This window comes from Alligator mississippiensis, chromosome 9 (genome assembly GCF_030867095.1).
Source record: "Alligator mississippiensis isolate rAllMis1 chromosome 9, rAllMis1, whole genome shotgun sequence".
Lineage (NCBI taxonomy): Eukaryota > Metazoa > Chordata > Crocodylia > Alligatoridae > Alligator > Alligator mississippiensis.
The window spans coordinates 79349060-79370595 of NC_081832.1; the positions used below are offsets into that span (position 1 = coordinate 79349060).

The 21536-nt window shown below is 63.3% G+C and overlaps 2 protein-coding genes across 4 annotated transcripts in view; both read left to right on the forward strand.

The window, feature by feature from the left end:
- The window catches only part of NSD1 (nuclear receptor binding SET domain protein 1), a 49752-nt gene that overhangs the window by 16758 nt on the left and 11458 nt on the right, over positions 1 to 21536 (forward strand). For all 3 annotated transcript variants that reach the window (XM_059712993.1, XM_059712995.1, XM_059712994.1), the window contains exons 4-21: positions 632 to 804; positions 2425 to 4936; positions 7383 to 7504; positions 7632 to 7935; positions 8364 to 8470; positions 8997 to 9066; positions 9417 to 9535; positions 12709 to 12852; positions 13002 to 13125; positions 13263 to 13463; positions 14198 to 14377; positions 14639 to 14795; positions 15027 to 15232; positions 16493 to 16605; positions 17820 to 18089; positions 18473 to 18589; positions 19399 to 19540; positions 19909 to 20015. In XM_059712993.1, coding sequence (XP_059568976.1) covers positions 632 to 804; positions 2425 to 4936; positions 7383 to 7504; positions 7632 to 7935; positions 8364 to 8470; positions 8997 to 9066; positions 9417 to 9535; positions 12709 to 12852; positions 13002 to 13125; positions 13263 to 13463; positions 14198 to 14377; positions 14639 to 14795; positions 15027 to 15232; positions 16493 to 16605; positions 17820 to 18089; positions 18473 to 18589; positions 19399 to 19540; positions 19909 to 20015 — 5168 coding nt within the window. The remainder of the gene's footprint in view (positions 1 to 631; positions 805 to 2424; positions 4937 to 7382; positions 7505 to 7631; positions 7936 to 8363; positions 8471 to 8996; positions 9067 to 9416; positions 9536 to 12708; positions 12853 to 13001; positions 13126 to 13262; positions 13464 to 14197; positions 14378 to 14638; positions 14796 to 15026; positions 15233 to 16492; positions 16606 to 17819; positions 18090 to 18472; positions 18590 to 19398; positions 19541 to 19908; positions 20016 to 21536) is intronic.
- Positions 9542 to 11593, forward strand: LOC109284758 (uncharacterized). Its single transcript, XM_019494130.2, has 2 exons — positions 9542 to 10597; positions 11172 to 11593. The coding sequence occupies exons 1-2, from the start codon at positions 10298 to 10300 to the stop codon at positions 11550 to 11552; spliced, it is 681 nt and encodes a 226-aa protein (XP_019349675.1). The 5' UTR covers positions 9542 to 10297; the 3' UTR covers positions 11553 to 11593.

The following is a 21536-nucleotide window of genomic DNA, read 5'->3' on the forward strand; positions in this document are numbered from 1 at the left end:
CAGGTAGTGGTACCCCGGGCATGCGTGCACCCTGTGTAACCCTGCAGCTCCTCTGGCACCACCTGCATGCTCGCAGGGTGGGGTGGGGAGAAACATCCTGCAAAGGTGTCCCATCCCCTTGCATCTGGAGTGAATGGGCTGTGCCTGGCAGTAACCAGCTGAACAAGGAAGGGGGACCAAGGGTGGAAGATGAGAGCTCCCTCCCTAAAGTCGCAGCCTGTGCACAGCAGGGCTCATTTCCAGGGAGACAGTGTAACATGAACAAGTTGCAATCCAGGCAGAGGTGGCCACTGGACATGTCCCTGTGGCAGGGGAGGCAGGTGTGTGTTCGTGGGGGGGAGTTGCCAACCCATTGCCCTCCAGCTTTGAGTCTTTGCTGCAGTGGAGGCAGGTGCATGGGTCTGTAGATCACCTGTTTCAGAGCAGTCCCCGTTGCTGGGTGCATGGTGCCAGCCAAGGAGCCTGGAGCACTGAGGCAGGGGCACCCTCTCCCGGGACAGCGGTAACACAGGAGCACGGGCAGTTAAGCCAGTGCTGGTTGAGTGGACAGATGTCACTGTCTGTGCTGTGCTCCCAACACCTTTGCCCCATTGCAAGCAAGGCGCTGATCCCCTCTGGTCCCTTCCTGCAGCGTCCAACCGGAGACCATACCGCGAATACTACGTCGAAGCCCTGGGGGACCCCTCGGAGAAGGCCTGGGTGGCCGGGAAAGCAATCATGCCTTTTGAGGGCAGACACCAGTTTGAAGAGCTGCCAGTTCTGCGGAAGAGAGGGAAGCAAAAAGAAAAAGGCTACAAGCACAAGGTAGGGCTCCATGCTGTGTGCTCTGGGCTTGCATGGTGGGTCCTTCTCGGCATCTGTCAGCACAGCTGGCTCATGCCTGGGCCTCCAGAGACTTGCTGGCACCCATCGGTGCCACCACCCACTCAGTGTCTGGAAGTGGTTTGCTGAAATAGCTTCCCAGACTCATCAGCCCCACTTCTGGCCAATTCCCTGCTGCTCCAGACCTGATCAGGCACAGCGCTAAAGCAGCCGGAACGTGTGCTAGGAGCTCCTGGAGCAGTCGTGCCCCGTGCAGCAGTGTACTGCCCAGGTGCCCAGAGGAAGCAGGCGGTGAGCGCGCTGAGCACAGGAGCGCGCAGTGCTGCTTGCAGAGTCGCAGGGTGGGGGTGCTCCCCTCCGCACATGGGACACGTTCCCACAAGGGGACAGCCCCGGAGACATTTGCTGCCATCGGAGATGGGGGCTCTATGCTGTTCCCCTTCCGTCCCTGGACAGGGCACTCGCCATGGGACTAGGAGGACTGTTCTTGATCCCAGAGTCTGGCATCACTGCTGTGCTCCCCTGGGGCCTGTCTGTGCTCTGAGGCCCCAGGAGGTCTCTGGCTCGTACCTTGTTGTGCGTTTGGGCTGCACGGCTGCAGCTCTGGGAAGAGCCGCTTTACCTGTGTGCTGTGCCAGGCTGGTGTCAGATCTCCTGGAGAGCCGCCCAAGCATCTGGCTGTTTGCTGCTCAGCCCCTGGCTGCTCTGAGCCAGTAAGATCTTGTGTGTAACCCTGGAAAGAGCAGGGGCAGGCACAGAAGCCAACCCCAGGCCTGGGGTTGATGTTGGCTTGCGGCATTGTCCTTAAAACCCTTCTTCATCATCTGATCTAGATGCACCAATGCCCGCGCTCTGCTACGGGGGTGTCCCAGCCTTCTGCACTGTGCTGGTCGCTCCCTTTCTGCTCTATGCCTCGGAGGATTTTTAAGCCTCCCCCAGAGGCGCTGGTGCTGGTGCAGCCCAGGCTGGGGACAGGGACTGGGCTGTGCCAATGCTCCTGCTGGCACCAGTCCCACAGGGTCCTGGCTGGAGGGTCTTGCCCCCACGCTCAGGCTCAGGCAGGTCAGGAAGAAGTTTTTATCTCTGCTTAGACTGGTCTGGACTGGGGGGGGGAGGGTGGGGCGGGAGTTTGCTTTCTCTGCAGTGGGGGCAAGGCCTTGGCCTGGGTTTCTGGAGCGTCTATTAACAACCTTGTGTAGAAGCAGGATGCAGGTGGCTGTGGTCCCCTGCTTCCCCTGTGGCAGGGTCAGGTGTGATGTCTGTGTTGTGCGATGGTATCTTATGTAGTTTAGATGATGGACTTGTCTGGGCTGGTTTGGACAGGGCTGATCCTGCCTCAGGCAGGACTTGGACTGGACGTGACCTCTGGGGTCCCTGCCAGCCCCATGGCTCTGGGGCTCTTGTGATTTCTGTGAATCCCAGAGGCTGAGGTGCCTAGAGGCAGGGCCTGCAGTCGGGCTACTGCGGGGATTTCTGGTGCTTCGTGCACATGTCCAGGGTGGCATTCACCAGGCTCTGGAGGGGCTGCAGGAGCAAGGCTGTGTCTGTTCTCCCCCTCCTCCGCATGTCATTGATGGTCCCTGTGTTTGTCTCCTCTCACAGGTGCCTCAGCGGTTCATGGCCAAGTGGAAGGTCGGCGTCTCCCAGGCAGAAGACCTGCTCCTGCAGGGACTGGAGGAGTGGATGCGCAGCCCGAGCCCCCGCAAGCCAGGCCGCAGGAAGGGGGCACAGCTGCAGCCACCATGCACAAACGGCCCCAGCACGGTGCGGGGCCGGCAGCTCAATGGCTGCTTCAGCTCCCTGGCATTTCCCTCCAGGTACACGGGCAATGAGAAGGGCAAGTCAGGCACCAAATCACAAGTGAAGAAGAACTCCGATAGCCGGAAGAGGACAAGGGTAAAAAAGACCAGAGTGCGGATGGAGACGGTGAAGAGGGGGCTCGGGGGGCAGGCGCCCAGGAGCATGGCCAGGAACTTGCTGGGGGGGAACCTGCCAGAGAAGCACGCGTCCCACGAGCTGCGGCGCATCGCAAGCAGCTTGACGATCTCCGGCGGCACCAAGGAAAACCACCTGCTGGCGTCCTTTGGGGACAGGCGCTTTGAGAAGGAGCACACATACGGGGCCCCGAGCAGCGCCGCCCCGCGGGACTCGCGCTCCAGCCCCTCCACGGAGGGGGGCAGCCCTGGCAGCTTCTACCGTGGCTCCCAGCAGCACAGCCGTTACTCCATGCCTGGCGCCAGGGACCTGGACAGCGACTCCGACTCGCTGACCTCCTCCTCTTCCTCCTCCTCCTCCTCCTCCTCCTCTTCCTCCTCCTCCTCCTCCTCGGAGGACGATGGGGATAGCGACCTGGACCTCATGGACCAGAGCCCCGAGAGAGCCTTTGGCGCCCTGCACATCAGCGACGAGACGCTGGATGACGACTTTCCTGTCGGGGCCAGTGGGAGCCTGAGCCGTGCTGTGCGCCTGGCTCAGAGCAGTGGCCGGAGAGCCAGGAAACGGGCCTATCGGGACCACCGACCCCTGCAGAGCTCCCACACCATCAGCATTGAGTCGGGACCCGAAGAAGGGGAGGTCGAAGAAGCCTCCTCAGACGCTGAGCCACCCACCCCTGCCCGACTGTGCCCTGCGGCTACCCGACGCGACAATCTCCCCCCTGCAGACAAGCACACTACGCCCCTTGGCACTGGCCCTCCTGCCCGAGTGCCCAGCCAGGGGGCTGCACCGCCTCACAGCCTCCAGCTGCTGTCAGGTAGAAGCACCCTGCGCACCGCAGGGCCAGAGCCCAGCCTGGCCCGGGAGGAGAGCGGCATGCATCGCGGCACTGCCGACACCAAAGGTTTCCCTGGCGCCACCCTGGAACTGCTCGGCAAAGGCAGCAAGGCAGACGGCCAGCGGCTGCTGAACAACGTGCATGAGAAGCGCCAGGAGGCAGCCGAGGTGGAGGCGGCCGTGGTGAAGCACTCACTGTCTTTCCGGTCCCTCAGCGAGGAGGCGAGTAGCGGTGGGCCCCCGAAGCCCGCCGTGCCCTCGCTTTTCACATCTGCCTCTGGCCATGGCCTGCCTATCGAGCCGGACTACAAGTTCAGCACCCTGCTGATGATGCTGAAGGACATGCACGACAGCAAGACCAAGGAGCAGCAGCTCATGGCGGCTCAGAACTTGGCCTTGTATTGTGGCGATGGCCCCGGGAGTGGCCCGGCCAGTGCCCCAAAGCTGCTGCCTGCGCTGGGCCACCCTTTCAAGGCGGAGCGGAACGGGGATTGTCTCCCGGAGGTGGCGCGGCAGAGCCCCAGTGCTAGTGAACCCTCCCTGTCCAGCACAGGGGCCAAGCTCCCTGGACTCGGGGCCAGCAAGAGGGAGCCAGGCGGTGCTCCAGCCTCCAGCTCCAACGGCACCAACTGCATTGCCAGGCGCCACAGCGCTAAGCCCAAGCCGCCGTCCAAGCGAGCGGGGAGCAGAAAGGAGACGAAGCTGGACAGACCTGCCCCAGCCCTTGGGCGGTTCTCGCGGGATGCAGCTGCCGGCGGGTCCCGCAAGCGCAGAGAGGTGCTGGGGGCAGGGACGGGTCCCCTGGGCAAGGACACGGGCAGCTCGGAAAGGAAAGGACCCCTGGGGCTGCTGGGGCACTCCACCGACGAGGACTCGGTGTGCTCCTCCGACAGCTCAGACCCCCTCCGCGGGATGCCCGAGCTGGAGAAGAGCGTCCCGAGCTGTACGTCTGCCGAGAACAGCGAGAGCCCAGAGCTGGACTCGGAGGCCAACAGCGAGTGCTCCCTGGGTGAGGAGACCAGCGGTGCCAACCACGTGGCGCCCAAGAAGCGCTGGCAGCGTTTTAACCAAAGCAATGCGAAAGCCAGTAAGCAAGGCCGCCGGCCTCGGGCCCCAGGGAGCTCACAGCGGGCCCTCCAGAGTCGGACTCCCAGCACCTTCCCGCTGAAGGGAAGCAAGTGCACGGTGCACAGGCCTCCTGCCCCCAGCCCAAGCGACACAGCAGGGCAGGGCTGCCAGAACCACCGGGACTCAGCCATGCCACGGCTGACGGCACGTGACAAGCCTGACATGGAGCCGGATCTGGGCAGCTTTGCACCCCGGGCTGAGTTCCCTGCACAAGGTAAGGGAGTGAGGCTTCCATGCATGTGGATGTATGTTCATGCATGTGTGCACATGTGCATATCTGCACACTTCACAAGGCTCTGCTCTACAGGACGAGCACGCTGTTGAGAGCTGCTCCAAGTTCAGTACGGCCTGCATGGACACAGGTTTCCCTCGTGTTATCCTGCTGCCTGCAGCCGTGACCGCTCTGCCCAGCTTCCCGCCCAGTTCCGTTGTCCCGCTCCCTTTCCCTGCGCAGGTCCATAACCTGCCTCTGGCACCGCACTCCCAGCAGAGCCACATCTGGCTGCTGCAAGCAGGAGCAAGGTGAGAGGTGGTGACGCGGGGGCCATGCACGGTTGGGAGCTACGAGGATGCATGGGCTGAGTCAGGGGGAGCCCCTGGGAGCTTCGTGGGTGATGCTGCCACTGCAAATAGCACGCAGGCTCCCAGTGGCTGGTGCAGTTGGAGGCCCTGGGGTGTGCTGGTGTTTCACCAAGCAAGTGAAGACCCACCTCCGCCTCCAGCCTGCTGCATGTTGCAGGCATGAGAGCCATGCACTGATGAAGGGCATCAGCAGTCATGCAGGGACAGTCTGAGTAAGGGGAGCCTGGAGCCCAGGCAGGCAGCGGGCCTGTGGGAGTGGGGGCAGGTTGTGGGGTGTCCCCAGGAGAAGAGGCAGCAGCGTAGCAAGGCGGGTGCATGGGGCTGGGGGCAGTGTGCACGGGACAGGCTGAGCTCCCAGCAGGCATCCAATTCTGCAAGTAGAAACTAGACCAAAGTCCAGCCCAGACTCTACCCTCCTGGCCCTCCCTGGGAGCCTGCCTGGGAAAGCATGGCTGGCTTTGCAACATGCCCTGGCAGCTGCTGGACCCGCCTGTCACCGCGGTGCCTAGCAGGTGGGGAAGCACCTGGCGCTGCGTGCTCCCCAGGTACTCGCAGTGCCCTGAATGTCACCACCCTGCAGCTGCGGTCATCCCCTGCAGTCAGGATGTGCAGTGAGGGGAGATTCAACGTGTTCCTGGCCAGTGACACGTCTTGGGTCTGCCCAGGGCAGGAGCTGCTGCAAGTGGCTGAATGTGGGTGTCCTTGTAGAGCGAGCAGCCTGGCTAAGGAGGGACTGGGTCGCCAGTGCCCACGAGGCTCAGCAAAGCCCAACAAGGTCACACGTTGCAGTTGCTATGTCCTAGGTACCAGGGCCCGTGAATGCCTGGGCCCCAGGCTGCCCCACACTGCGCCTGGGGTTACCCTGCGCTGCCCCACGCAGAGTGCGCTTGTCATGAGCAGACAGCACTGCTTGCTGCGCTTTGGTGGGTTTATACTCATTTAAGCAATGTGCCACCAGGAGGCCTGGCCGCCCTGTCCAGGCGCCTCCATTGCACTGGGGTTGTGTAGGAGAGCTGTGCTAGGAACACGGCTGCCGAGATGTAGACGGGTAGGCAGCTCCTACATGCATGCGCATGTGTATGTGCATGTTCCTGTGCACACACAAATGCAAGCCCACACATGTGCTCGTGCCTTGTGAGGGACAGGCTATTCTCTCCTTGTTCTCAAGACCCCAGGGTGTTCCAGCATGAAGCACTGGGTTGACCTGTGAAAATCTCCTGGGGTTCTCATTTAAGGAGCCCTTCAACCAGCAAAGGCAGAAGGGGACAGAGGGTGCAGGGCACTGCCCAGCCCAGAGGCAGCCAGGGGCACTTGCAAGCTGATGGCAGGCTGTGGGCACCATGTGCCATGCCCCATAGCCCAGGGGCAGGGCTGGAGATGGCTCCTGCTCCATCAGGTTCCTGGCATGGATGGGATGCTGCCTTGGCTGGGTGGCCCTCACCATGGTGACCTCCTGGCAGCCTGTCCAGGAGCACTTAGGAACCCCTGATAAGGCATCTCCATGCCCAGACAGGCTTCCTCAGGATGCAGGCAGGGCGCCTGGCGCAGGCACTTCCCTGCAGAGTCTTGCAAGAGCTGCCGGCTCCTCCAGGCACAGCGTCACGTGGAAGAAAACAGGACGTGGGTGGGGGCAGGTGACCCTGCAACCTGAACGATGCATCTGCAGCAGCTGGTGGTGGAACTTGGGTTTGCCCCAGAGCCGCGCTGGGGAGAGCAGCCCTCTCAGCCTGGACCACAGCGCACAGGACAGGCAGGGGCTGCCTGGCCAGGCTGGGTACTGCTGGAGCGAGGCTTGGCAGCAAGCGAAGCTGACAGGGCTGTGGGTGCAGGCGCCTGAGGTGCCATGGCTCCGGAGCGTGGGACACAGGATGCGGGGTTTGGCTTCCTAGGGCGCCCCGTTCTGGGAGATCAGGCCCTTCTGCCAGCCCTGGGCAGTCAAGATCAGGGATCAAAGAGACTGCAGCGAGGGCCAGGGCTCGGGCGGCTCTGAGCCTTTCTGTCTGTTAGGCCTGGGAGGAGGCCCCTGTGGGGGTTTCATCCTAGCCCCAAGAGCTGACCCCGCTCTCTGTTGCTCGCAGTCATTTCGGAGCGGAAGCGCCTGAGGAAGCCGAGCAAGCGGCTGCTGGAGTATGCCGAGGAGTACGACCATATCTTCGCGCCCAAGAAGAAGCCCAGGAAGAGCCATGAGCCATCACGGAAGGTAGGCAAGATCCGGCGCTGCCGCCGCACCCTGCCCCAGCGGCCCGGCGCTGCTTGCTTCGCCTCTGCCGTGTGCATGGTGTTGCCCGGGCCGAGCGCGCTTTCATCTGTGTGTGTTGCTGTGCCAGGTGAATGCCCTAGAGAGGTCTGAGTGTCAAGAGGAGGAAGGTCTTCCCGCACCGCGCAGCCCTGGCCGTGGCGCTCAGAGCAGGCGGCTAGAGCACAGCCCTTTCGTTTCAACTCCATCTTCCTCTTCAACCAAAGAGTCTCCTCCGGTCCTCGAGCGAGAGCCGCCCCTCTCGGAAGAGCCCACGGAGCTGGCCAGCCGACTCGGAGAGGGGCCCGCAGAGCTGCCTGAGCTGACGCTGTCTTCCCCGGATTTGTCGGAGATCTCTGCTTCCCCGGAGGCAGAGGAGCGGTTCCTGAAGTCAGGTAGGCGTGAGGCCACGCAGCGCCCAGGCAGGGGCAGGAGTCTGGCTCCGTGCTGCCGGCCTCACCCCGTGCTGCTGCCATTGGCATGAGTGTGAAGCAGACACATTGATTGCTCACATGGGCACTACAGGGGCAGAGAGCAGGGAAGCATGAAGCCAGGGACGGTGGCCAAAGGGATCAGGCAAGCCCTGTGGCCTGGGCAGCCTCACTGGGGCTTGTCCGCAGCCTGGGTCCTGCATCCGCGCTCTCGCGGCAGTCAGGCTGGGCTGTGTTGCATGGGCACCGTACTGCTAGCAGCAGCCCCCTCCAAGGGGGTGACACATCAGGGCTGAGGCTTCCTGCCAGTTGGTCTCTGATGAATGTGCTTTGCAAGCCCGGTGTGGCACAAGGATGGCTGTGCTGGCCTAACGAGAAGCGCTCTTTTGCAGGGAGCTTTGAGAGCAAGCGGCAAAGGAAGCCCACGAAGAAGCTCTTGGAGTCCAATGACCTGGACACCACGTTCATGCCAAAGAAGGAGTGGACTCCGCCAAAGAAGGTGCATCTCTGCAGCTGGGCTGGACACGAATGCCACGCGGGCAGCAGACATAGCGCGCATCCCCCTTTCTGGGGCAGCTGAGGGGCCCTGGCTGGGGCATCCCTCATGGGTTATGCTTGAAACAGCCTCCTTTAAAGCCCCTTCCTGCAGGTGCCCATGCCCCCAGCACGGGGCTAGGCTGTTCCCACTCCACTTGGGCCAGGCCTTGCTGTCAGAGCCCCTGCAGAGCAGTGTGTGTCCTGCTGAGCAGAGCCCTTGAGCTGTGGCCATCAGGGGTGCCCGGGCTGGGTCCCGTGCTGGTGCCCAGAGAGCTGCTGCAGCGCTCGGTACCTGCTGACTCGCTTTGCCCAGAGACCTCTCTGGTCACATGGCCGATAACGTCGAGCGGTGCTAGTCTAATGGGTTTCACTGTGGCTGAGACGTGGCCAGCAGCAGTAGCTCCTAGGAGGGCAGACTGGCCCGGGGCACAGCAGCTCTGTGCTGGGGTGAGTGCAGCTGGTAACTCATACCTGGTGTGTGCCCCCAGGGTGCCGGCCCCTCGGAGAGTGACAGCTCGGAGCTGTATTCACCTGCCCACTTCTCTGACCACGGCGAAGGTAGGCGGTGCGGGGCTCTGGGGCACTGGAAGCAGGCGTGGGCAGTGCTCAGCACATGCCTTGGGGCTGCTATGCTAGCAGGATCTGCTCGCCCCACGTGGGGCTAGGGTGGAGGGAAGGGCTGCCCTGGGATGGCCGCTTCACCGGGGGGAGCAGGAACGCCAGGCATAACCATGTCCTTCTCCCAGCGCGGAGGTGCCAGAGACAGCACGTCATTTCTCCCCAGGCTCTGTGCTGGCCAGGACCACGGGCATGGGATGGGTCTGTGTTGCTGGGCCGGGCTGTGCAGCTGTGGCCAGCCCGAGCCAGGCTGCACTGGTCCTGAGACCTGCCTCTGCCTTCTCTCTCAGCTCCTGAGAAGCCCTCTGAGAAGCAGCGCAAGCGCAAGAGGCAACGGCACCCTTTGTCTGTGGCCCGTGGCAAGAAGGAGCGGAGCGAAGATGGCCTGGGGGATGCTCCCCACTCCGAGGTAGGGCGACCTCTGCCTGGTGCCATGAACCTGAGAGTCCCATGCCCCCTCGCTCCCCGAAGGCTGGGGGCTCCCATCCTGCCACCGCGGCTGTGTGTGCTGGGTCCCAGGCGAAGGTGTTGCTCTGGAACAGCAGTTGGCTTGAGCTCCAGGAGGCCAGTGTCACTGCTCAGCTCCCTGCCCCATGCGTGGGCACTGAATGGGGACACCACAGTGCTCACTGGGCTGATTGAAGGTGTCCTCACACCCCAGAGCTGTTTGCGGGAGTCCTGGCTTCTTGCTGCCAGAGAGGATTTTTCATGCCTTGCTGTTCACCTTTTCCTGCCTGCAGCCCACGGTCTGGGCTGGCTGGAGGGCGGTGGTAGAGGGCACTGAGGGTCACTAGTGAGACTGGGGACCTTGGGATCCCCCATCACAATCCTGCCTGCCAGCTGGAGGGAAGAGCTGGGCACTTCCCTGCTCCTAAGGGGGTGTCCCCTCACCTCCTGGACCTGCATGCACCGGAGCCGGCGGGCACCCCTCTGACGGGCATGCTTGAGGCAAGAGTTTGGTGTGCCCCAGTGCCTCTGGGGGCAGAGGGACACTCCTCAGTGCAGCCTCCTCTGCTGGACACTGGCACAGCTCGCAGCGTGCTCCCCGGCAGCGTCTGTGCCAGCTGCCTCAGAAGACATCTCCAAGCAGCCGGGTGAGCATGTGCTGCCAGCTGGCCTCAGGCAGACGGGAGACTGGGAGCTGGTCGTACTGGACTGGGAAGTCCCTGGCATGGAAGCGCCTAACTCACTGGCAGAACCCTGCACCGGATGCCCGGGCTGGGAGCCAGCCAGGGAGCCATGGTGCAGTGCACAGCCTGGGTGGTGTGAGCTCACCTGTCCGTGGAGCCCAGGTGCACCTGCACGGCTTCAGCCTGGCGGGGAAGGTGCACGTGGGTCTATGGCCAGGCTTTGGGTCAGGGCGGAGGCGACCAGCCTGAAGGACAGCCGGGTTCCTGGAGTACTCCTGAGGCTGTGGCAGCAGCTTGGACAGTGCCAGGAGGTGGCGAGAGGGGCCTGCCTGCAGTATGAGGTATGTGACTTCTCCTGGCTCTTGGGTAGTGGGGCAGGGGGACTGCTGTTATACGTGCGTGTGACACAGGTGGTGGAGCCCCCGTAGAGCCTGAGGGCTGCCTGCTTTCCCTGTCCCTCTGTGTCTGGCTGCATGGCACTGAACCCCAGTTGCACAGGTGCCCCAGCTGGCTTGTGGGCTTGGACATCCTGGGCTCTGGGTGGGCCCCAGCTGGATGGCTTCCCAGGCTCAAGCCAGCTGTAGAGCCATACGTCTTGCCCCTGACAGAGACCATGTGCTCTTACCTTGATGCAGACCTGCAGCAGGCTGCACTGCACTGCATCAGCTTTGCGAGTGGGCTTGGAGTGGGAGGGCCCCTTTGCCCCCAGCCACCCAGCTCGGGGCCTCCCTGGGACCATCTCCAGGTCCTTGGCAGACCAGACTGGCTGTGCACATCTGATCCGGGGTGACATCCGCTTGCTGGTGCCTTGACCCTGCAGGCGCGGCCTGTCCCCAGTGTTGTGCATCTTGGCTCTGGAGTTCGCTGGAGCCAATAAACTGATTAATCCTGCCTGCCCCTTGCCTCTCGTTACAGGGCTCGCGCTGTACCGAGGCCGTGGCTAGCAGGAGGAGCAGGCCCCTGAGCCAGGCAGGGCTGCGCATGGGACCAGCACGCTCGGTGCCTGGAGCTGCTGGAGAGGCGCTGCTAGGCTTCTGGAAAGACAGGAACGAAGCAGGCAGGAAGATGGCTCTGGGGATGGTCCCTGGTAGAGGTGGGAGGCCGCAGGAGCTGGCCTACCTGAGGGAGCCCGTGGGGCCAAAGGCAGTGAGCATCATGACGCCGATGGCAGGGCCGTGCATCTGCCCAAGGCTAACTAACCACCACCTCTGTGAGTGGGGCCGAGCCATGAACACATCTGCAGCCCGAGCCATATGCAGTGTAGTGTCTCGGTTTGGCACTCGGCACTGGAGCTAGGGCCCAGCTCCAGTGCTCAATAAAGGAGACCGGCCCCGTGTCTGTGTGTGTCATGTGCTTCAGCCTCCTGGCGCCGCGCTCTGCCTGCCTCACCGGACCCGGGGCCCTGGCGCCTGCACCGGGAGCAGCCGCCAGCCAAGGCAGCGAGGCTGCCGTCACCAGGGTGCTCGTGCTATGCAGCGACCCAGCCTTGCTCTAAGCCCGTGCGCCTCAGCCAGACAGAGCAGGGCCAGGTCTGCTCCAGGGCTCCCCAAGTCCCTGCTGCAGGACCTCTTGCAAAGCCCTGTGCTGGAAGGGTGCGTTGGGACCAGCCCTCTGAGTAACTCAGGGGGTGGCGAGAGCCTGTCTTCTGCTCCTGCTGCTATGTGCCTGCCAGGCCCTGGTGCGGCCCTGACGTCTTGGGGCAGCAGGAGCAGCTGCCTCTGTGGGCACCGTGGGGCCATGGAGCAGACGAATGGCTGACCCCGCTGCTCCCTGCTGCACCTCTGCCCCCTGCACCCAGCAATAGTTGATGGCCTCCATGCATGCACCTAGCACCGCAGCAGGGTCAGGATGCCTGGGACAGCGTGGTCAGAGCTGGCTTTGGGCAGGGAGGGCTCTGTTGCCTGCCAGCAGCTCTGCAGGAGCTTGGCTTTGGCTGTCCCAGTACTGGGATGTGGCAGGTGCCCCTCATGGCCCTAGGCCTCCTGGCTCATTTCCCAGAAGCTGCTCCTTGTGCCGCCAGGCATCGCGGCCTGGACTGTGGCAGCCAGGCACCATCGGTCATCACAGGCCCCCGGCTGCAGCACAGGACACCGAGTAGCTCCCTCCCCAGACGGGGCAGCTGGCAGGGACCCTGCACTGCTGCTGTTCCCCCTGGCACCATCCTTTGGCCAGTCCCGCTGCTCCAGCCTGTAGGTGCACCTGTGGCTTGTTTTCAGGATGATTGACCAGGAGTCGTCATGAGCTCCATCATGGGGGGGTCCCAGCACTGCTCTGGCCCTGAGCTAAGCTGTGTCCAGGGAAAAAGGGAGCACACCTGCAGTCCAAGCAGCCGACACCTCAGGGAGGCTTTGCTTGGTGTGTGGGGCGAGTCCCAGCCCAGGCAGCAACTGCCACCGGTGCGTGCCCCGGCCCAGGAGATGCTCACAGGCCGAACTCTGGTTCCTTCCTCCAGGGAGAGACTTCGGTGCACGGGGCTGCCACGAGCCCCAAGGAGGGCATTGAGGAGGGTTTGGAGAACGACCATGGGGTGCCATCATCCAAGAAGATGCAGGGGGAGCGTGGTGGGGGAGCCGCCCTCAAGGAGAACGTCTGCCAGGTAGAGCCCAGGGCCACGGCAGTGGGGAGCAGTGTCTTCGTGCCATTGCCTGACTGTGGGACTCGGGGACGGGCGAGTTCTCAGGCAGCCATGGGACCCCTGGCCCCGGGTGAGCTTGTGCTGGTGCCAACCATGTTCCCTTCCTACAGATCTGCGAGAAGCCGGGTGAGCTGCTGCTGTGCGAGGCGCAGTGCTGCGGCGCGTTCCACCTGCAGTGCCTGGGGCTCTCGGAGATGCCCAAGGGCAAGTTCATCTGCAACGAGTGCTCCACAGGTACGGACCAGAGCATGGCCGCTGCAGGAGGGATTGAGCCACGCGCCCATCTCTGGGTGCAGCAGTGGGCAGGGGCTGTGGCTGCCCTCTCCCGCACGAGCCCACGTGACCGGGGCCGTGTTGTGTTGTTGCTGCAGGCGTCCACACCTGCTTCGTGTGCAAGAGCAGTGGGGAGGATGTGAAGCGATGCCTGCTGCCTCTGTGTGGGAAGTACTACCACGAGGCCTGTGTCCAGAAGTACCCTCCCGCCGTGCTGCAGAGCAAGGGCTTCCGCTGCTCGCTGCACATCTGCATGACCTGCTACGCTGCTAACCCCACCAACGTCTCTGCCTCCAAAGGTAGGGGCGCCGCCAGCACCCGCGGGCGTGGGGGCACCCAACTTCCCTCCCCTCCTCTGCCTCCTGCCACCCCTGTTTGACGCAGCCCCCCTAGTGCCAGCTGCTTCTGCTGGCCCTTTTCCTCTGCGTGTTGCCCCTGGTGCCCCGTGGCAACCAGAGGAATCCAGGAGTGTGGCCTCATGGCTCAGACGATCCTGGCACCTGCCCACGCCGGCTTGCAGCTGCTCTGCACTGCCCTGGGACGATGCGGGGAGGGCACTCGGGGGCTTGCACAGCACTTCACCCTTGCATCCTGGAGCCCAGTCCTTGTGCCCATCTGCACGGGGACAGCGGGGCCAGTTGGACAGCCTGTGGGGCTTAGGCCCGCTGCTTCTCCTCCATCCCCCATTCCTGGGTTGCATCAGAGCCACCCGGCATGGGAGAGGTGAGAGCTGGTTGTTGCAGATGCTGGGCCGGGTTTGCGTGTCTGTGACCCTTGCATCCCTGCAGCTGGTCACTAGCCTCTGTGCAGGGTGAGGAGCTGCCTCGGCCCTGAGCCCTCACTTCTGCACCCCAACAAAAGGGGTTCTGGCTCACTGGGTGACCGGGGTTTGCCGGGCAGTGCAGCAGTGCAGGGGGTCAGGGTTGTGTTTGCAGAGGGGGCTCCTTCCCTTGCAGCACGACCACAGCCTGAGCTGGGGAGCTGAGCCCCCAGCTGCTGTGGCCCCCGCTCATGCCCCCGTGTCCCCGGGCAGGCCGCCTGATGCGCTGTGTGCGGTGCCCAGTGGCCTACCACTCCAATGACTTCTGCCTTGCTGCCGGCTCCGTGGTCCTGGCCTCCAACAGCATCATCTGCCCCAACCACTTCACGGCGCGCCGGGGCTGCCGCAACCACGAGCACGTCAACGTCAGCTGGTGCTTCGTCTGCTCGGAAGGTGAGCTGGGGCCTGGCTGGCGGGCTGCAGGCTTGGCACCTGGGGCTGGCTTCTGGAGACGTCCGCAGCCAGTCTCATGGGTGCCGCTGCACCCTGCACCGTGGGTCAGGCCAGAGCTGGGTGCGTGTGGTGGGGCACCAGGCTCGCCACGCAGCATCCCTGCGCTGCAGGAGTGGGCATCCGAGGGGAGCGCGGTGTCCTCTGGCATGCCCAGGGCTGGCCTCGGCGCTCCGTGGCACTGACACCCCATCCCTCTCTCAGGGGGCAGTCTGCTGTGTTGTGAATCGTGCCCGGCTGCCTTCCACCGTGAGTGTCTGAACATCGAGATGCCTGAGGGCAGCTGGTACTGCAACGACTGCAAGGCGGGCAAGAAGCCGCACTACAAGGAGGTGGTCTGGGTGAAAGTCGGGCGCTACAGGTGGGCAGAGGACACGTTCCTGGGTCTCTTCCCACATGGCAGACTTTGCTGGGAGGGTGGGGGTGCAGTGGGGTCTGGTTTGGGGCCCCCACGGGCAGTCCTGGGCACCGTTTCCTCCTAGTCCTTTCTCCCTGACCAGGTTTCCCGTGCCGCGGCATGGGGCTGTCTCAGGCTGCCCAGGGCCACAGCACCAGAGGTCTGAGCTGCTCTCTGTGTCCCTCCCTTGGACAGGTGGTGGCCAGCTGAGATCTGCCATCCCCGCACAATCCCGGCCAACATCCAGAAGATGAAGCACGACATTGGGGAGTTCCCGGTGCTCTTTTTCGGCTCCAAGGACTACCTGTGGACGCACCAGGCTCGCGTCTTCCCCTACATGGAAGGCGATGCCAGCAGCAAGGACAAAATGGGCAAGGGGGTGGACGGCATCTACAAGAAAGGTAACGCCCACCTCTCCCTGTCCATCCCTGCCATGCCCCACTCCTTGGGGACCCCCAGACCCCACCCTGGGCCCCTGGCCTTCTCATAGATTTCATAGACATTAGGGCTGGAAGGGACCCTGGAGGATCATCGAGTTCAGCCCCCACCCAAGGGGCGGGAAGTCAGCTGGGGTCATAGGATCCCAGCAAGATGAGCATCCAATTTTTTCTTGAAGGTGTTCAATGAAGGCGCTTGAACCACCTCCGGTGGCAGGCTGTTCCAGACCTTGGGGGCTCGGACAGTAAAGAAATTCTTCCTTATGTCCAGCCTGAAACGAACTTGTAGTAGTTTATGACCGTTCGACCTAGGCGTCATCCCTTGGGGCGCTCTGGTGAACAAACGTTCCCCCAGATACTGGTGGTCACCCCGATAAACTTATAGGTGGCCACCAGATCACCCCTGAGCCTGCGCTTTTCCAGGCTAAAGAGCCCCAGGGCTCTCAGCCTGTCATCGTAGGGTCTGCTTCCCTGACCTCTGATCATGCGCGTGGCTCTTCTCTGCACTCTCTCAAGCTTCTCCACATCCTTTTTGAATTGTGGAGCCCAAAACTGGACGCAATACTCCAGCTGCGGCCTCACCAAGGCGCAGCACAGGGGAGAATGACGTCCCGGGATTTGCTTGAGAAGCATCTACGGATGCAAGCCAGTGTTTTGGTTGCTTTACTAGCCTCAGCATCGCATTGCAGGCTCATATTCATCTTGTGGTCAATGATGACCCCCAAGTCTCTTTCTTGCATAGTGCTAGCCAACATAGCACTGCTGAGCCTATAAGGATGCTGCAGGTTTTTCCTCCCAAGGTGGAACCTGGCATTTTTCGGTGTTAAACACCATCAGATTCTCGTCCGCCCATTTCCTGAGCCTGTCCAGGTCAGCCTGGATCATCCGCCTGTGCTCAGGTGTGGATGCTTTATCCCAAAGTTTGGTGTCATCGGCGAACTTGGCCAGCCCGCTTCTGACTCCAATGTCCACATCATTAATGAAGATGTTGAACAGTATGGGTCCTCCTGCCTTGGCCAGCCTTCTGCCCTGTGCTGTCCTGGAGTACGTGATGCAGCAGTGCTGGTGCAGGAGGGCTTGTCTGGTAGTGGCAGGGCTGTGTGCCTAGTGGGTGGAGCGAGCAAGACTCCCGGGAAGGGCTGTTGGGCAGCTCCCTGTGGGGCTGGGGTGCAGGCATTGCGTGGGTGCTGGAGCTCCAAGTGATGCAGCTGCTGCTCTGCCCAGCTCTGCAGGAGGCAGCCGCACGTTTCGAGGAGCTGAAGGCGCAGAAGGAGCTGAGGCAGCTGCAGGAAGACAAGAAGAATGACAAGAAGCCTCCTCCCTACAAGCACATCAAGGTGGGGGTGCAGGCAGGGGCTGGCACGGCTGCACTTCCTCTGGCTCCCTCCTGCTGGAGGATGCGCTGGCGTGGCTGGCAGCCTGGGGACGGGGGTGCTCTGCCGTGCAGCTGGGCGGCAGCCACACGCAGGTGGCTCCTCCCGCGTGGATTGGCTGGGGAGAGCTCAGTGCAGTACGGCTCTGAGGCCCCAGAGCATGCGAAGTTGCAGGTGCTGGGGTATTGCAGCCTTGGGGAGCAGAAAGGAGTATGCGGACAGCCCCTGTGCATCGGCTTTGTGGCTGACACAGCCTCTCTGCACTCTGCTGTGTGGGGCTGTGACCCCAGCACAGGCAAAGCACAGGGGAGGGCAATGAGGGAGGGGGCCTCAGGCTGAGCGGGCCCCTCTTGGCTGGGGACCCTGAGCCATGGAGCTGCCTGGAGCCCAGCAGCTCCTGGGCCAGCTGGTGCTTGGTGAGGGATGACCCTAGGGATGGGGAACACGGTGTCTTGGGCCCCAGATGCATCTGAGCCCTGCCTCAGCTTCGCCCCTGCTTGCTTCCTCCTGCCTTCATGCAACTGCTCTGTCAAGGGCTCCAGAAGGTCCAAGCCTCGCGGGCTCCAGTGTTACAAGCTGCAGCCATTAGCCAGGACAGCACCAGCAGCTGGTTCAGGGCAGGACCAGGTGGGAGTGACCCCTGCAAGGGAAGCTGGCCGGCACCCGGCCCAGTCCCACGGGGAGTTCTGCTTCCTCAGTCCAGTGTCGCTGGGCAGTGCTGTCAGCCTGGGGATGCAGGGATCTGTGCAGGAGCCCAGTGCGGGGTCCCTTGGCAGAGGGTGGCAGGGCCAGGCCTTCCTGGCTGTGCAAATGGTCTCTGCATTGACAGGGTTTGAGCCTGCTCCAGCAGCTGGTTTCCAGGCCTGGGGCCTCGCGCATTGGGCATGGGAAGCCCGAGTCCTCAGGAGCTGATGGTGTGAGGGCAGGGAGCAGTGGGGTGGGTGGGAGGGTGCAGCGCTGGGGCTGCAGGCCCCTGGGTGCTTCGATCCGATGAGCGGGCGGGTGAGGACCACTGTGGGGTGCCTGCCCGGGGGTCGCCGCGGGGGCTGGCCGCAAGCCCCGAGTGTGCGCACAGGTCGGGCCCCTGCACCCGTCGAGCTGCCTGCCCAGCGCAGCTATTGAAGCCTGGAGCTGCTGCATGGCCGCCTTCCGACCTGTGCGCCCTACCTGTGCCCCAGGTGAACCGGCCCGTGGGCAAGGTGCAGATCTGCACGGCTGACCTGTCCGAGATCCCGCGCTGCAACTGCAAGCCCACGGACGAGAACCCCTGCGGGCTGGACTCGGAGTGCATCAACCGCATGCTGCTGTACGAGTGCCACCCGCTGGTGTGCCCGGCTGGCGAGCGCTGCCAGAACCAGTGCTTCTCCAAGCGCCAGTACCCCGAGGTGCAGATCTTCCGCACGCTGGCCCGCGGCTGGGGCCTCCAGGCCAAGACGGACATCCGCAAGGTACCTGGCCCCCGCTGACCCCCTCGTGCAAGGGAATGGCTGCACTCGGGGTCTGGCCCCATTCCTTTCCAAGCGGCAGGGAGGCATTGCTCTGGCTCGAGAGGCTGTGGTTTCGCTGTCCCTGCGGCAATGCAGAGAGCCAGCCCCTCAGTGGCACTGGGCACTCGTCTGCACTGAGGCTGCCCGGAGAGGGGGCCCCAGCTGCAGGCAGGCACCCCGTTGCACTGCGGCTCTGGCTTGGAGCAGCAGCCTTGCTAACAGCGGCACTGCTGCCCTGCCCTCGCTGCGGGGGGATGCCACGGGGGGTCTCTACCTCCCCCTCCAACCAGGGGGTCGGCATGGGGCAGCCCCCGCTGAGTGACTGCCTGCTGCTCTCCATGCAGGGTGAGTTCGTCAACGAGTATGTGGGGGAGCTGATTGACGAGGAGGAGTGTCGTGCCCGCATCCGCTACGCCCAGGAGCATGACATCACCAACTTCTACATGCTGACGCTGGACAAGGTGCGTGGGCAGCCGCCTTGGCCCTGGGCAGGGTGTGCACCGAGGGCTGCTGAAGAGGTGACAGTGCCCAATCGCTCTGCGCCCACGGCAGGACAGGCCGCAGCACGGCCCCTGGGTTTATGCCAGGTGCCTAAGTTCCCCCAGGGAGGGAAATGTCAGGGCATGTGGCCCGTGGGTGGTGGGATCCCTGCTGGGATGGCCCAGCTGCTCTGCCCCTGCCCCAGCATTGCGCCTGGCCATGGCGCAATGGGGTCGGACTTGATGATCTATTGAGGTCCCTTCCGGCCCTAGCATCTATGAATCTAGGTGGTCCCTAGGCCCTGGCTGCAGGGAAGGCCACCCTGCCTGTAGGTAGACACGATGGCACGGGGAAGCCCCACGGCACTGCCTGGCCCAGGAGGCGCCCAGGACCCCTTCTCACAGTGCTCTGTGTGCACAAGCTGCCTGGACACTCCAGGTTTCCTGCACAGCCCTGGCACCAGGGACCGGCTGCTCTGCCTCCACATGAAAGGATTTGGGGGCACAAGAGCTCTGCAGGGAGGGAAACGGGCTGTGGGCACAGCAGCAAACCGTCCCCAGGCTCTGATCACCACGTTGAGCCTCCCGTCCCCTCCCTGGGGTTGCTGTGCTGTGCACGTGGTCAGCTAGTCCCTCCAAGGGGAGCACCGGCCCAGGTGCTGCGTGAGCCCAACGGGCACTGGCTCCTGCGGGTGCTCTCCTGGGCTGGCGGATGCCAGCTGGGTGCCCCTGTGCTGGGGCAGGGAGGGCTCCCACCAGCTGGTGACTGTGCCCCCACCTCGTGATTGCAGGATCGAATCATCGACGCGGGGCCAAAGGGCAACTATGCCCGGTTCATGAACCACTGCTGCCAGCCCAACTGCGAGACGCAGAAGTGGTGCGTGAACGGCGACACGAGGGTCGGGCTCTTTGCCATTGTGAATATCAAAGCCGGTAAGGGCCCGCTGGGCTGCCCGGGGAGTGTCTGGCTGGGGTGGGAGCAGGGACAGGGGTGCCTTGTCTTCTGTTCTGTCTGGTGAAGAGAGCCATGGGAGAAGGTGAGACCTGCTAGGGCCAAACACCAGAGCCAGGCCCCAGGCAGGCAGGAGAGTCCTGGTTGTGCAGGGCTTGGGCCCCAGTACTGCGATCCCAGGACAGCTCTGGGCAGGGGGGGGATGGGCTGAAGCAGTTGGCTGGCAGGTGACGGCTGTTGCACGTAGCCCCTGGTCTGAGGGATGGGGGACTTGGTGCCACTCTCCGTTCAGGTCGGCCCTTGGGTCGTCACAGGTCAGGTGCCTCCTACAAGCCTCTTTCGTTGCCAGGCACGGAGCTGACGTTCAACTACAACCTGGAGTGTCTGGGGAACGGGAAGACGGTTTGCAAGTGTGGGGCCCCCAACTGCAGCGGCTTCCTCGGCGTGCGGCCCAAGGTACGACAGCCTTTCTGGTGCCGTTCTTCTTCTGAGCGTGCCCTCCCCAGCGCAGCGGCTCCGTGCCCTGCCGGGAGCACAGGGCTTGCAGTGCACCGCAGCCACTGAGACGTGGGGTTAGGGGGGACCTGCAAAGGTCACGTCTGAGGGTCCAGAGGAGGCCACCCGCTTGGTGAGAGGGCAGCAGGGCAGGCCCTACGAGGAGAGGCTGAGGGACCTGAACCTGTTCAGCCTCAGCAAGAGGAGGCTGAGGGGGACCTGGTGGCTGCCTACAAGCTCATCAGGGGGGGATCAACAGCAAATAGGCAGAGCCCTTTTCTCCCCAGCACCACCTGGGGTGACGAGGAACAATGGTCATAAGCTGATGGAGAACAGGTTTAGGTTGGAGATCAGGAGGCAATATTTTACAGTTAGGGTGGCCAAAATCTGGAACCAACTTTCCAGGGAAGTGGTCCTCGCCCCTACCTTGGGTAAATTCAAGAGGAGGTTGGACGATCACCTGTCTGGGGTCTTGTGAACCCAGCATCCATTCCTGCCTGTGGCAGGGGGTCAGGCTAGACGATCTGTTCAGGTCCCTCCTGACCCGAGCTACTATGAAACTATGCTGTCTGCAGTGTGGGCAGCAAGGGCCTGGCAGTGTCCCTCACTCGAGTCACGGGAGCCCGACATCTCGGAGGTGTTGAGGGTTACGGGTCTTTGTTGCCAGGGGGGTTTCGCAAAAGCCCGGCGTAGGCAGGGGCGGTTTGTATCCATGGGGAGCAGCGATTGCTCCTTTCAAGCACTGACCTTATTGTAATAAGATGTATTCCCTCATTTGTGGTAAAAATGGCCCCTGGCAGCCGCCCGCCTCCCACATGCCAGGCCAGAGCGTGGGCATAATAACCCCCAGCAATAAACCAGAACAAAGCTGTCCGTGAGCGAGCTCCCGTCGGGCTGCTGCTGAGCTCGGTTCCTCTGGCCACGGCCCGGGAATGGAGGCCAGCGCGTGCTGGGCTGTTCAGTTGACATGGGAAGCACGTGCTAGAGTCGACAGCCCAGGCCAGGCTGGTCCCGCCTGCTGGGGAAGCCACGCGGAGATCGGGGCCGAGGGCATGGCAGGGGAGCTGCCATGCAGAAGGCTGGGCTCCCGCAGCTTCCAGGGCCTGGGGCCCATCGCCCTGCATTGCACAGCAGACATCTGCTTCTGCGCCTGGTCTCCCTGTTTGCACGGGGCTCCTTGAGGAGGCAGGGAGAGCGCCACAGCACTGGGCATGGCTGCAGGCTTCCTCGCTGGGGCCGAGCTGCAACCAGGCTGGTGCCACGAGCTTCCTCAAACTCCCAGCCTGAGCAGAGCGTCAGAGGCCACAGCAGGCAGGCGCCGGAGCCACCGAGGTCTGCGCCAGCAGACGGAGCGAGGTCCCACTGCGGTTTTGCTTCTGTTCCGTGGGGCTTTCCAGCGGGTGGCAGCTGGGCCCTGTCATGCCGCGGGCCGCTCCGTTGCGTGCTCCAGCTGTCCCCGTGCCCCGCTCCTGGGCTGTGCGA

What these genes read in the sequence shown, in the direction of transcription:
- LOC109284758 (XM_019494130.2), top strand. Translation starts at nt 10,298, where the DNA reads ATGGAAGCGCCTAACTCACTGGCAGAACCCTGCACCGGATGCCCGGGC. An exon ending in GGGCCTGCCTGCAGTATGAG is followed by an intron (nt 10,598 to 11,171) that starts GTATGTGACTTC and finishes CTCTCGTTACAG; the next exon opens with GGCTCGCGCTGTACCGAGGC.